At 42.4% G+C, this 14,447-nt stretch overlaps 1 protein-coding gene across 3 annotated transcripts in view; it reads right to left on the bottom strand.

Annotated features, from left to right (window-relative positions):
• VPS13A (vacuolar protein sorting 13 homolog A) overlaps positions 1-14,447 on the bottom strand; it is a 152,910-nt gene that overhangs the window by 120,843 nt on the left and 17,620 nt on the right. For all 3 annotated transcript variants that reach the window (XM_081213486.1, XM_081213487.1, XM_081213488.1), the window contains exons 9-11: positions 9,622-9,702; positions 5,362-5,419; positions 1,686-1,813 (exon numbers count right to left, since the gene is read on the bottom strand). In XM_081213486.1, the coding sequence (XP_081069612.1) occupies positions 1,686-1,813; positions 5,362-5,419; positions 9,622-9,702 (267 nt within the window). The remainder of the gene's footprint in view (positions 1-1,685; positions 1,814-5,361; positions 5,420-9,621; positions 9,703-14,447) is intronic.

The raw sequence follows: 14,447 nt of genomic DNA, 5'->3' as shown, positions 1-14,447 counted from the left end.
GCTAAAGTGGTGCTTCAGGTTAAGAACAGTTTCAGGTTAAGAACGGACCTCCAGAACGAATTAAGTTCTTAACCTGAGGTACCACTGTACTATTTTAGGCATAGGGAGGAAAGACCTAAGGCAGCTGATACACTTCATTCAATGCCCTGCTGTGCTCCTTGCCAGCAGGGCAGGCATGAGGGCAGACAAATGTTCTTGCACTCCTCCTTCCTTTCATTTCCTTTAAAAAAAAATTTCTTGTCATTCAGAGCTGGACGGGGGTAGTTTTTGCCATTGCTTGTGGGGAGGGCATGTCAGAGGACTGAGAAGTTGCTGGATCTACGCCTAGCACACAGCCTTTTCAGTTTTACCAAAATAATAAGGGTGATATCCACAGTAGATTCTGTGGTACAGGAGAAGGGGAATTCGACACTGGATCTCCCTCTCTGAAGCTGGAACACTCTCTCTGCCCTTGGAAAGGATGGTCCAATGCTTCCTACAGTCCCTGAGATAGCCTCTCAAGGACCATAAGATTACATAGTTTATTTCATTTTTTTCTCTGTTACTGTTTAGTGTATTGAATAATTTATCAATGCAGCCAGGTTTTTGGATACTGAGCTGAGCTGATTGTATAATTAGATTCAGTCTCTTCTGATATACAGTGGTACCTCGGGTTACATACGCTTCAGGTTACACACTCTGCTAACCCAGAAATAGTACTTCAGGTTAAGAACTTCGCTTCAGGATGAGAATAGAAATTGTGCTCTGGCGGCCCAGCAGCAGCGGGAGGCCCCATTAGCTAAAGTGGTGCTTCAGGTTAAAAACAGTTTTAGGTTAAGTACGGACCTCCGGAACGAATTAAGTACTTAACCCGAGGTACCACTGTATGTTATTTATGTGTTCAGTGTATTATTGCTCTCACTGTATAATATGGTATTATGTACACAGAAATGAATGAAATCTGTTGGCCTCACAATTCAGTTACATTAAAACTATTTCTTTATTTAATTCATTTTTCCCACCCTTTATGAAAAGATTATCAAAAGATTCTAGGGCAGTGTACAACATGAGGAACACAAATTTGATAATTCTTTCTCTATATAATTTGTACTGTCTGTCTAAGCCACTAGCAGGTGCAAGAGGCACATGGAATGAGCCTGAATTTGGAATTCAGCCCTTGCAGAAATCCACCTGAATCTGACTGGGTCACCCGAGGAGGAGTATAGGAGAGGGAGGTATTTCCATGACCTGGAGCGGAGGGCCTCTCCTTGCACCTTCTCTGGCCCCTAGGAAGACATTTTGTAGCAGATGATGGGAATATGGGGAAAAGAAAGATAAATGGGGTAGCGTGGGAAGAGAGATTCTTTTGAAGGGAAGCTATGGATGGGAGAGACAGAGGGGAGACATTCCAACTCTTTTGTGGTTTGGAAGTGAGGAAGAACACACACTACAGTTCTGGGGAGGGAAACTGGGGCAGTGAGAGGGGGTGGGAAGCAATGCAAGCAGGGGGAAACCATCTACATATAAAGTTCAGCTGTAGGGATGGGGGGGTGTGGGGGTGAGGGTGTTATCATTATATTATTGTTATTATTTTAGAAAGTTCATCTGCAACAGGGAATGTGTTAGGAATGTTAAGTTATAATGTGATTCCGGGTCCATGAGAAAAATGAAGTTTATTTCAATTAAAATCATTTCTGGAAAGTTACCTGTGGTTTATTAAGTTCTATGCCTATATCCTGAAGATTCACATCTAGATCTAGTTTTGGTGCAGAAAAGTCAACATCAGATCGTGGATTCATACGGAGCTTGGCTTTAGCTGATATTGGACGGAATACTACAACAAAAAACAAATTTTTTTTAGAACAAGGCAGTCAAAAGGGAAGTGGATCCTGTAAACTGCTTTATCATTTATGAGTAGATCTTCTCTTTTTGACTATTGTGAGCAAAGAAAACAGGATTCCCTGCTACTCACCAGGCAGTAACACTTGTCTTCGTGAACACTTCCCCAATCACAAGCAGTGTGCTTGCTAATGTAGTCTATATGAGTAGAACTATGCACAGAACAAAGGTTCTGTTGTGAAATGAGGAAACCTATGAATGAGCCAGCATCCCTGAGGCAACCTCCTCAGCTGTCAGTGTGGTATAGTAGATGGAATGTGGTGGTTCAACAGACCTCATCAACAAAACACAATATGGCCTTGAGACAGTCACTAGCTTTCCTAACTTTCAGTCAAACTTATTGGTTTAAACTTTAATAAGGATAAAATAGGCACGCCTATGTTGGCCCTTGAAGAAGTGCAGCACATTGATGGGAGTCTGAATTTTTTGCTGAACTGCTGCAAATTATCCAGGAACTAAGAATAACCCCTGATTTACCTTCTGACCACACCTGGGCTATATACCTCACTATCTACTTAAAGAAATTACCATTTTTGTTATTACTGTTATTATTATTATTGAGGAGGAGGATGTAAGAACAGGAAGCTCATAGTGGAGAAAGATTCCAACATAACAGTCCCTGACCTGCTGTTATTACAGATATTCTCCTAGCTGAGAGACTACTGGTTCTGCGAGACTTCAACATCCATGCCAAAGCAGCCAGCTCTGGGACAGCTCAGGACTTCACGGCTACCATGACAACCATGGGGCTGTCCCAACATGTCACCAGCCCAATGCACATGGCAGGCCACACTCGGGACCTTGTTTTTTTGGGCAGAAAGAGGGTGATTTGAAGCTGAGGGACATTGACATCAGTCCCTTGTCATGGTCAGATCACTTCCTGTTGAGATTTAGGATGTCAGCACCTTTTCCCCTCCAATGAGGCAAGGAATCTATTAGGAAGGTCCACCCTCGGAGACTGATGGATCCAGTGGGATTCCAAACAGCTGGGGGGGGGGCATTCCAACTAATATGACTGGCGCCCCTGTCGAAGCCCTGGCCGACCTCTGGGACACCCGAATGACTCGGACTATTGACCCGATTGCACCTGAGGATCCTCTCCCACTTTGTGGAACCTAATTGGGCCCTTGGTACACTCCAGAGCTTAGGGCGAGGAAACAAGCTGGGAGACAGCTTGAACACAAGTGGAGGAAAGATCTGAATGAATGTAACCGAACACTGGTAAGGGCTCATTATTGAGCCTACCTAGTGGCAATGAAGGCAGCAAAAACTTTGCTGCCTCCATTGCATCCTCATTATGTCATCTGGCAGAGCTTTTCCAGGTTGTACAGGGCCTTTTACAGGCTGGCCCAAAGGAGGTGATAGAACCAATGGTAGCTCGCTGTGACTTGTTTGCAAAGCATTTTGAGGATAAAATCACTTGCATCCACCAAGACCTTGACTCCGCTGTTATAGCAGATAAATCCCATGGGGTGCCCAGAGCACAGTCTAGTTCTGTTGTGTTGAATGAGTTTCAGTTGGTAAGGCTCAAGGATGTGGACACGGTGCTGGGATCAGTCAGGGCAACCAGTTGCACTCTAGACCTTTGCCCTTCTTGATAAAAACCAGCAGGGAGGGAACAGCTGGCTGGGCCAGGGAGGTGATCAATGTCTCTTTACAAGAGGGGGAGGTCCCTGCCTGTTTGAAGGAGGCAGTGGTAAAACCACTCCTTAAGAAACCTTCCCTAGATTCAGAAAACCTAACTAACTACCAGCCAGTTGCTAACCTCCCTTTCCTGAGCAAGGTTCTGGAGCAAATGGTCACAGACCAGATCCAGACGCTTTTGGAAGCTGATGTTCTGTATCCATTTCAACCAGGCTTTAGGCCCAGTTTTGGCACAGAAACATGACCCTGTTAATTCTTCTCGACCTCTCAGCGGCTTTTGATACCATTTACCTTGGTATCCTTCTGGAGCGACTCTCCGAACTAGGGCTGGGTGGCACCGCTTTGCGATGGTTCCAGTCCTACTTGGATGGTCGTTCCCAGAGGGTGTTACTTGAGGAATGCTTTTCAGCCCTGTGGAACCTTCAATGTGGGGTTCAGCAGGGCTCAATCCTTTCCCCCAAGTTGTTTAATGTCTACATGAAACCACTCAGTGTGATTATCCAGAGGTTTGGAGTACATTGCCAGCAGTATGCTGATGACACTCGGCTCTACAGTGGTACCTCTGGTTGCGAACGAATTCCGTTCCGGAGTCCCGTTCGCAACCTGAGGGGAACGCAACCCACGTCTGCGCGTCGCCACTTCTGCGCATGACGTCATTTTGAGTGTCTACGCATGCGCGAGCGGCAAAACCCAGAAGTAACCCTTTCCGGTACTTCCGGGTCGCCGCGGGACACAACCTGAAAACGTTCAACCTGAAGCAAATGCAACACGAGGTATGACTGATATTACATCTGCAGGTGAGGCAATGGAAGCGCTGGACCAGTGCCTTGCCTTGATGAGAGCCAGCAAACTGAAGCTCAATCCAGATAAGACTGAGCCACTGTTACTGGGTGGTTCCCAAGACCAGGTGGGTGGGAGTTCGCCTGCTCTTGATGGGGTTACACTTCATCTGAAGGAGTAGGTTCGTAGCTTGGGGTTACTCCTAGATACTTGACTGTCACTCAAGGCTCAGGTGGCCTCAGTGGTCCAGACTGCCTTTCATCAGCTTTGGCTGGTAACCCAGCTACGCCCCTATCTGGACAGGGAAAGCCTAACCACTGTTGTCTATGCTCTAGTAACCTCAAGGTTAGATTACTACAATGTGTTACATGTAGGGCTGCCTCTGAAGACGGTTCAGAAACTTCAGCTAGTGCAGAATTCAACGGCTAGGTTGCTCACGGGAGCAAGAAGGTTTGAGCATATTACACCGATCCTGGTCTGACTGCACTGGCTACCAATAAGTTTCCAGGCGCAATTCAAAGTGCTGGTTTTGACCTGTAAAGCCTTAAACGGCTCAGGAGTGCAATACCTCAAGGACTGCCTCTTTCCATATGAACCTGCCCAGACCCTGAAATCATCTTCTGAGGCCCTTCTTCATGTGCCTCCTCCTCGAGAGGTCTGGAGGGTGACAACATGAGAACGGGCCTTCCTTGCAATGGCTCCCCATCTGTGGAATGCTCTCCCTAGGAAAGTTTACCTGGCGCCTTCATTATACACCTTTAGGGACCAGGCAAAAATGTTCCTTTTTAACCAGGCCTTTGGTTGATTTGATTGACATCTGATGCCCTTGAATTTTTTCTTTTGGTGGGTGTTATTGGGTTGTTGTTTTTATTTTGATTATATATGTTATGATTTTATATTTTGATTTTGTTCTGTGAACCGCCCTGAGACCTCTGGGTATAGGGCAGTATATAAATTCAATAAATAAATAAATATACACATGATCAGAAGGGCCAGAGCTAGAGAACTACACAATCATAGAAACCATATGTGGAATTACAGATACTATGAAGAACTTACCAAAGCTGTAGCCTTCTGGAATCATGTCAGTGCCCGCAACTCCACTTTTTAAGTTACTCTTTTGTAGAGGAAAGGGGAAATAGAAATAAAGTATAAAAATGGAATATTAACATCCAAGAGCAGAATGCTTCAAATCAAGCTGTACTTTCCTGCTCAGCAGCTAAATAAAACTATTTTCAAGATACAAGGTCTGATTGTCTAATCAAAGTCTCTCATTCTCTCATATATATATATATATATATATATGTAGGTTTTGGTGTCTTCGGGTGTCTTCCCGTGTAAGAGTTGGGGTGTCTAGGCGACGTTTCGACGAGGTCTCACTCGTCATCTTCAGGCTGGTGCTTTCGGCTTCTTGTTACTAGAACAGAGCAGGATCTCAGTGTTTGAGTTCCTATAAATACTGTTGAGGGGTGTGGTTTATAGCCTCCAACGTTCTGGGCAGATAGGAAGTTCCTAGGTTAATGTGCCTTTTCTTCTTTTGTTCATTAATTACTTGAGGGATATCTTGAGTGATTACTTGAGTGATATTCTGAGTACCACTTAGGAGGGTCATTAGGTGTGGATTAGTTGCTAAAGCTTTCGTGTCTTGACCTCTTGACCTTGTGAAGAGTTTTTCTGAGAAGATGGCTGTACTGCACTTAGTTGTGCTCTGGCTTGGCTTCGTGTATAGGGGCGAGCTGTGGTTTTGTGCCCTGTGCCAGCCAGATCTGTGTAGGGATTGCAGGGGGGTGCAGCATCCGGAGGTGCCACTATGGTTTGGCTACTGGATGGTGTCTGTAATTTATCTGTGGAGAGGGTCTGGGTTTGGGTCTGGTGTGGTTGATTGGAGATGGCGTTCTGTGTGCCTCTGGTTCTGGTGTCGGTTTTTGTGGGGAGGGCTAATTTCCAGATGTCTGGCAGGCGGGACGTGTCGTCACGCTTGTTCATGTTGTGAGGGTGTTTCTCTATCTCGATGGCTTCCATGATTATTCTCTTGTGGTGATGTTCCATGTTAAAGAGCAATTTGGAATCTGCAAAATTAATTTCGTGTCCTGTTTCTTTCATGTGTTGGTAAAGAGAGGAAGTTTTTTCTTCTTTTTTGACGGCATTCTTGTGTTCTGCGATACGTGCATTTATTCGTCTGTTTGTTTGTCCAATGTACGTGGCTGGGCAGACTTTGCAGGGTATTTCGTAGACCCCTTGGTTTTCTAACTGGATTTTATCTTTTGGGTTTCTGAGGATATTGGCTATTTTTTGGTTGGTGCAAAAGGCTGTTTTGATATTGTGTTTATGGAGGATTTTGCTAATTTTATCTGTAGTGCCCTTGATATAAGGAAGGAGGGCCATGCCATTGTTTTCTTCTGTGTCTTGGTTTTTGGGGGGTGTTTCTTTTTGGATTAGCTTCGTAACCCTGTTTTGCTGGTATCCGTTGGCGATTAACACATTTGAGAGATTCTGTAACTCAGTTGTCAAGTGGTCTTTGTCAGCCGGACGTTTGGTTCTGGAGATGAGAGTCTTGGCTACGGAGTTTATTTGTGCAGGGTGGTGGTGTGATTGTGCATGTAAGTAGCGGTTGGTGTGTGTTTTTTTCCGGTAGATAGTGTGTCCTAGGGAGCCATCAGGTTTTTTGTAGATTAGGACGTCAAGGAAGGGAAGTTGGTTGTTGGCTTCTATTTCCATAGTGAATTGTATTTTGGGGTGTAGGCTGTTGAGATGTGTGAGGAAGCTATCTAGTTTTTCCTTCCCGTGTGGCCAAATTACAAAGGTGTCGTCAACATATCTGAGCCAAAGTTTGGGTTTGTGTTCTGACTTGTCTAAAGCATTGGTTTCAAAGTGTTCCATGTACAGATTTGCGATGACCGGTGAGAGGGGTGATCCCATAGGTGCTCCTTCTATCTGTTTGTATCTTTGTCCATTGTGGATGAAGTACGTGTTGGTTAGGCAGTGGTTGGTCAGGTCCAGGATGTATTCGGGGGGATTGTATTTGTTTTGAATGGCTGTCAAGGCTTCATTAATGGGCACTTGTGTGAAGAGAGATACAACATCGAAGCTCACAAGTAGGTCATCGGGATGTAGGTTTTGCTTCTTTATTGTTTCTATGAACTGGAAGGAGTTTGTAACGTGTGAAGCGATAGATTCTGCATAGGGCTGAAGTTGCTTAGCGAGAAATTTAGCGAGATTTTGTAGAGGTGAGCCTATGGAGCTGACTATTGGTCTGAGTGGTGTTCCTTCTTTGTGTATCTTGGGGAGACCGTAGAGTTTGGGGCATCTGGATGATTTTTCTCTGGGGATGATTCTTAGCTGGATTTCTTCACTGATAGGAGAGGCTTTTATTTTGGATTTGGTGGTTTTTTCCAGATAGGTGGTGGGATCTGTTTTTATAGGTTGGTAGGTAGGGTCTTGGAGTAGATTTGATAGTTTTGCTTGGTAGTCCGATGTGTTCATCACAACAGTGGCATTACCTTTGTCTGCTGGGAGAATGATTATGTTGTTGTCTTTCCTCAGGTTGGTGAGTGTTTTCTGTTCTTCTTTGTGTAAATTGCTTCTGGGTGGTTTGCTGGAGCAGAGGATGTTGGTGACTTCAAGTCTGATTTTATTGGCTTCATCTGGGTTGATTTTGGTTAGGCTAGCTTCGACTCCGCATATGATGTTTTCCGTGGGGATGCGTCTCGGGGCGACTGCAAAGTTGAAACCTTTGGAGAGTACTTTGGTTTCAGTTGAGGTGAGGATCCTGTCTGATATGTTATGTACTGTTGGTTTCATGGGTTGTTGTGGAGGGTGGCTGGGCTTCTGGCGTTTCTCTAGTTTGTGGAGTTTGTTGGTGTGTATGTCTGTCTTATGTGAGGACTCTGTTTCAGCTCTCCAAACGGCTAGTTGTTTGCATTTGTCCCAGAGTGCAGGGTGGATTTTGTTACAGAGTTTGAGGTGAAGAGTGAGCAGATCTTTGTTGGTTTGGTTTAGTAGGTATCTTTTCTTATGTAGTTCGTTTCTGATTAGGGATAGTTCAGTTCGTTTCAGGATCCTTTCGGTAGCTGGGGTTTTAGAGTGGAATTTAAGTTGGAAGCATGTGGGAATTAAGTTGTTGTCTCGGCAGTTGCGTAGGAACAAGAGATCACATAAGATGGTGGCTCTTCGGATTTCTAGTTTCTCGTAGGTTCTTGTCAGCTGGAAGGTTTCCTCCCCGTAGAGGTGAGATATTTGCTTTCGTAGATTTTCACGGGTACAGGAATGTAGGTTTTGGTGTCTTCGGGTGTCTTCCCGTGTAAGAGTTGGGGTGTCTAGGCGACGTTTCGACGAGGTCTCACTCGTCATCTTCAGGCTGGTGCTTTCGGCTTCTTGTTACTAGAACAGAGCAGGATCTCAGTGTTTGAGTTCCTATAAATACTGTTGAGGGGTGTGGTTTATAGCCTCCAACGTTCTGGGCAGATAGGAAGTTCCTAGGTTAATGTGCCTTTTCTTCTTTTGTTCATTAATTACTTGAGGGATATCTTGAGTGAGGGCTCTGTTCTAGTAACAAGAAGCCGAAAGCACCAGCCTGAAGATGACGAGTGAGACCTCGTCGAAACGTCGCCTAGACACCCCAACTCTTACACGGGAAGACACCCGAAGACACCAAAACCTACATTCCTGTACCCGTGAAAATCTACGAAAGCAAATATATATATATATATATATATATATATATATATATATATATATATATATATATATATATATATCCATATCCCCCATTTCCAGAAAAATGATCTAGAAAGATACAGGAACTGGTCAGACTTGACTCTGTAACAAACCTTCTGTTTAGCAGCATTTTGCTACAAGTATGAGATTCCCATGACATTCAGAGGCATAGAGGGATATACTTTCTTAAAAAAAACTGTGAGGAAGAAAGAATTTCAGCAAGTAAAACCTCTCCCAACCCTACACAATGTACACCTGTCAAAATCCCACCCTCTCTAATAATTAAAGGCACTGGGACTTTTTCCTATTTTGCATTTGGTCATCCTACATCATTTGAAGGTGAGAGATATTTAAGAATGATTTGATACATAAATGCCTTAAATAAATAAAATCACATGTATTTAGAAGAAATTTCTATGAAGTTCAGAAGGGCTTATTCCCAAGTAAATTAGGACAGGACTGCAGTGTTAATACAGTAGAAAGAACAATACATTTTGAGTCCAAAGACTTCAAATCCAACATATTCAACAAAATGCAATCCCTACTGAGCAAACCTTATCTTGAAACAATTTATGGCATTAATATCATACTTTTTTCACTCACCAAAGATTCTTTAAAACCACCCTGATAAAACATTTCAGACTTCACATTCCAATATGCAAAAAAGTTGTCCAATCGAACGAGCTGAAATCAAAAATTTAAGCAGAATCAACAGAATTGTCACCTCAGTACTTTTCCATGCAATACAAAGGATCCATACACCATATTTTTCCATTTATAAGACACCACCATGTATAAGACACCCCCTGTTTTTGGGAACTCCAAACTAAGAAAACACCCCTCAGCACTATCAATGTATAAGACGAATCCCAATTTTAAACCAATTTTTTTGGTTAAAAAAGCCTAGTCTTATACAGAGAAAAATACAGTATATTAAACATATAAATGTTTGAGAGGAAGCTTCTGCACACATGCCACATTTTGGGGGATTAATGCCATTAATTAAAACATATAGGCTTTTTAAACATGGTACCCTCAGGATTTGATCACAGACACATTTAATTAAAAACAAATCCTGTCGAAATCAATTAAAATAAGGATAAGGGTCAGAATACTATGACTGGTTTAAGGATCAGCGTTTTTCTTTTTCTCCCAGAATACCAACATATTGCAGTTTGGCCAGGTTCTATTAATATGCAAAAATAGCTCAAGTATTCAGCACAAATTAGTTACCAGATATACACTCTAGACATCAATCCACTGCAACAACTTTTCTTTATGAGCTACTATGGCAGTTTTACAAAATTCTCCATTATGCTCTGGCAGTTTTTAATGTATGTGGGGGAAGCTGGTACTGTCTGTGAATTTTGCCTGTTTTTTGTGTTCCTCTGCTTTTTAGAGATTGAATATTTCACTCCATAATGCTGTATCTCATATGGGATTCAGCTCTCATGGCTGTGTTGTACTATCATATTACATGGTCAGGTGGTGGTGTGTGAAGTGCAAGAGCCTTTCGTCTCATCTTTCCAAGCACCAGCAATATTCCAAGCAGTATCTTTTCCTTAATCCTTCATATTCCAAGAGGGATCATTGGGACTGAGAGATCAGCACCAGGAGGAGAGAGAAATTCCTTCCAGAAGGGAAGGGCATACACAGTTCAAAACTGCCACTCCCAGAACACTAGCTATACTTAGGCTAAAGTGAAAACTGCAGTCACTGTCCTCGTTAAATTAATAGTGACTTATATACATAGCCAAGAAATCTGTAGAAAATGCATTATTTATTTGAAAATTACCCCTAGTCCAATGGCTTAGCAGCAAATAAGTTTCATTGCTAGCACCTCCATTTTCCTTGCCTTGTGAGAAACAGAGCTCACTGAAATTACATGCTGATTTTAAACATTACATTACTTGTACCTTGGAAGTAATGAGTTCTTATCCAATTTAAACAAGCTATTTCAGGCTTGTAACATATTCGCTATTCAACTTATTTCCTATCATTTGTTGTTTGGATGCCCAAATTGTATTAACTCCTACCACGTTATGACTGTAAATAGGAGCCGTAAGAGCTCTGTAGGCATTAAAATCCCTCACTTGAGTAGCATCATATGGCAGAGAGGGAAGCCCAAGCTCCAGTTCTGTCACCCTGTGCAAGCTGCAGAGCAAACTTTTGAAATGGGGAGCCTGCTGTACTCATGAAGACTCCCTACATGATCTAGAGCCCTGATCTTCCAAGGTACAAAATCATGCAGGGACTGCCATGAGGCTTCCCATTTAAAAGAAATGTCCTCTAACTGGTAGCCCATTCATTCCCGCTCATTGTCACACCTGTGAGAGACTGTAATTCCTGAAGTCATACTTTTTAAAACAGGTGCAAGATAGCGGAAGAATGATCTAACCCTTCCAGAGTCATGTCACTGAAGCTGTATCATGTTAATAAATAATGATAATTTGGCAAAGTAATGTGTTATTTCATTTACTATGATGCATCCATAACCTTTTTAATCATTGCAGATAAAGGGCCTGTAATTAAAAGGAAAAGCCATGCTTCTTATTTTGCCACAATTCAGCACCAGATCTGTACACTGCAACCATAGAGAGGAAGCTTTGTGCATGAAATGACACTAAATAGAAGAGTCAACAGTATGAAAAGTAATGTGCAAATTCCAGATCAGGTAGAAATAATGACTAAAGGTGGTCTATAGACAGTTAAAAATGAGGTGGCCCAAAACATGTCAACATCAGAAAATTATCAAGACTAAGAAAAACTCCAGTCAAACATTGTGCCATTCACATACATCGTCAGACAGCAGTTTTACACCATCTACTCTGCACAATTTATCTTTCTCCCATATGTAGCTTATAGCTCATCTTTATGAAGGTGTTGATTTCAAGAGCCTCAAAGTTCTTGGCAGCTAGGATGATATTCTCTAAGAGATTGTCAATGGAGTGGATTGTAGTTTCCTCTGAAAGTCAGTAGTTTTCTGCAAGTAACTTGGGATGATTGGTGCCCTAAGGTCCATATAACGAGGCACCCCAACTGTAATAGTAGGTGTTATCATCAACATTGCTTAGTTAAATGATCACAGCAATTATTTGGCATACATTTAGGCCTTCTCACTGGCTCCTCCCAGAATCTGGCACTCCCTCTCTAGAGAAGTTAGACTGGTCTTCTTGTCCTTCCGCCAGCAGGTGAAGACATTACTGTTCCAACAGGTTTTTTTGGAACTGACTGCTTTGTAATGAAAGGGCTAGTCCTGTGCTGTTTTTATTTTAATTATTTGTATATTACATGTCTGGAAAGATAGAAACAGATAGCTATAGAGATAGATATATGTAGTTTTAACTCTGTCAATGTTTGATTGTTTTTCTTTATTGTTTTTTATCTGTAAGCTGCCTTGAGTCTCTGCTAGGGAAAAAGGCAGAGTATAAATAAATTAACAACAACAATTTCTGTCCACCAACCATGTATCCACATGCCTGCAAACTTCAGGTTAACACTTCAAGAATCTGAAGAAATAGACTGTACTCTATGAAAGCTTATGCTGTAATAAATTTGCTAGTCTTCAAGGTGCCACAGGGCTTTTAATTATTTCTGCTACAACAGAAATTGTCTAATGGATGTAAAATGCCTATTCAAGCTAAAAAGGATGGCAACAAAACTGCATGCATGCCCTCCTTTGTCTATCTTCATGACAGACACATGACTGATCCAGACAATTTTTTAAAAGTAACTGAACAGCTGGAAAGAATAAGTGCATTCAAAATACTTACTGCATAAATCACAAAACTTGATAATAGCAACATACCTGTGGTCTCCCTGACAACAGAAGATATGGCACTAAATAATTTGACCAATGGTCTGCTGATTGCTAATGAGTGAACAAACCACTGTTTGTTTGGAAGAAGAAATCTGACATCTTATCACTTATATAGACAAGTTAACCTCCACTGCTGGTCTGGAATTAGTGACACATCGGTGCAAAACAAATGCTACACAGCAAGATGCATCTGTTTCAAAAACGATTTGATATGGCTATGATGGCACCAGCTGTTCCATGTTGTTTAACTATTTCCTTATACAGTGGTACTTCCAGTTACGAACTTAATTGGTTCCAGAGGTCCATTCATAAATGGAAACCACTCGTAACATAAGGTGCGCTTTTGCTAATGGTGCCTCCCGCTGCGTGCGCGCCACCAGAGCATAACTTCCGCTCGCATCCTGGGGCAAAGTCTGCGACAAGGAGACCTACTTCCGGGTTAGTGGAGTGTGTAACTTGAAGCATTCGCAAGGGGGGGGGTGGTATGTAACATGAGGTACCATTGTACTACTTATACAAGATGCTTATTATATAAATCTTGTACCTTCTTATAATTGAGCATGTCTGTACACAACCCTTATTTCTGTTGTGCATTTGCATCAACAGGCTATTTATAGCATTTTTCCATCTTCAAAGGCTGTGTCTCCTAGTACAGTCACAACTTTGTAGGCATCAATCTAATTTAGATATCACGGGTCAGATTCAACTAATGTATCCCATCAGCAGAAGCACAGCTTAAGCATTTCCCCCAGCACTATATATAGGGCTTCACTCCACTCCCACTCCCCTCAAAATTGGCTCTGGGAGCTTTAGGAGAACCCCCAGAACAGCACACAGTGGGAGGACAGGGATTATTCTGTCTGGCAAGCCAAATGATCACCTTAGCACAATGCTGAATTGCTCACCTTGCCTGGTAAGGACACTAAGATCAGCAAATGGAACCCAATTAGTTTTACCATGGCCTAATGATTATCAGCTTGCGATGGTGGGGAAGAAAGCTTTTTTTACTGTTGGCACTGGTTTTATAGAACCAATTTTATAGAACCAAGTGAAATATAGTTCTTATAGAACCTGATGAAATACAAGAGGCCCCGATCTGTATTGGCATTGTACTTTAGAAGATGCACCTATTTACACAGCCATTCCCTTAAACCAGGAGACTCTGGTTGGGAGTTCAACTGCTGTACTGTTTAAAGGGATTGTTTCATTGCATATTTTAATTAATTATCTTTTAAAGTTTTGAGACAGGGAATTTCATTAATGCAAGCAGTTTCTGAGCTCTGGGTGCAATACTGTGCCTAAGATTTCAGATTAAAACTGCCACTGATGGAAGGAAAGGAGGACCTTTTGCCACCTCCCCCCTTCCAGCCACTCTTTGAAGATTGGAGAAGGGACCCTCATAAGAATATTGGGGGAGCAGGCAGGGGAAGTATGGCTTTGTTTTTTGCAGCCTTCAGATGAGGACTAGACCATGTGAAAAATGAACACAAGATTTTAGCTGCAGTTCACTCATTTTCAGCTTTGTATTCTTGTTATAAAAAAGCACGCCTAGAGACTCCATTGTGGCGCCCATAACCAGTGCTTTTTTTCTTTAAAATGTTTAGGGGTA

This window comes from Podarcis bocagei (genome assembly GCF_964188305.1).
Source record: "Podarcis bocagei genome assembly, chromosome: 11".
Lineage (NCBI taxonomy): Eukaryota > Metazoa > Chordata > Lepidosauria > Squamata > Lacertidae > Podarcis > Podarcis bocagei.
This window is presented reverse-complemented; position numbering and strand designations above follow the sequence as displayed.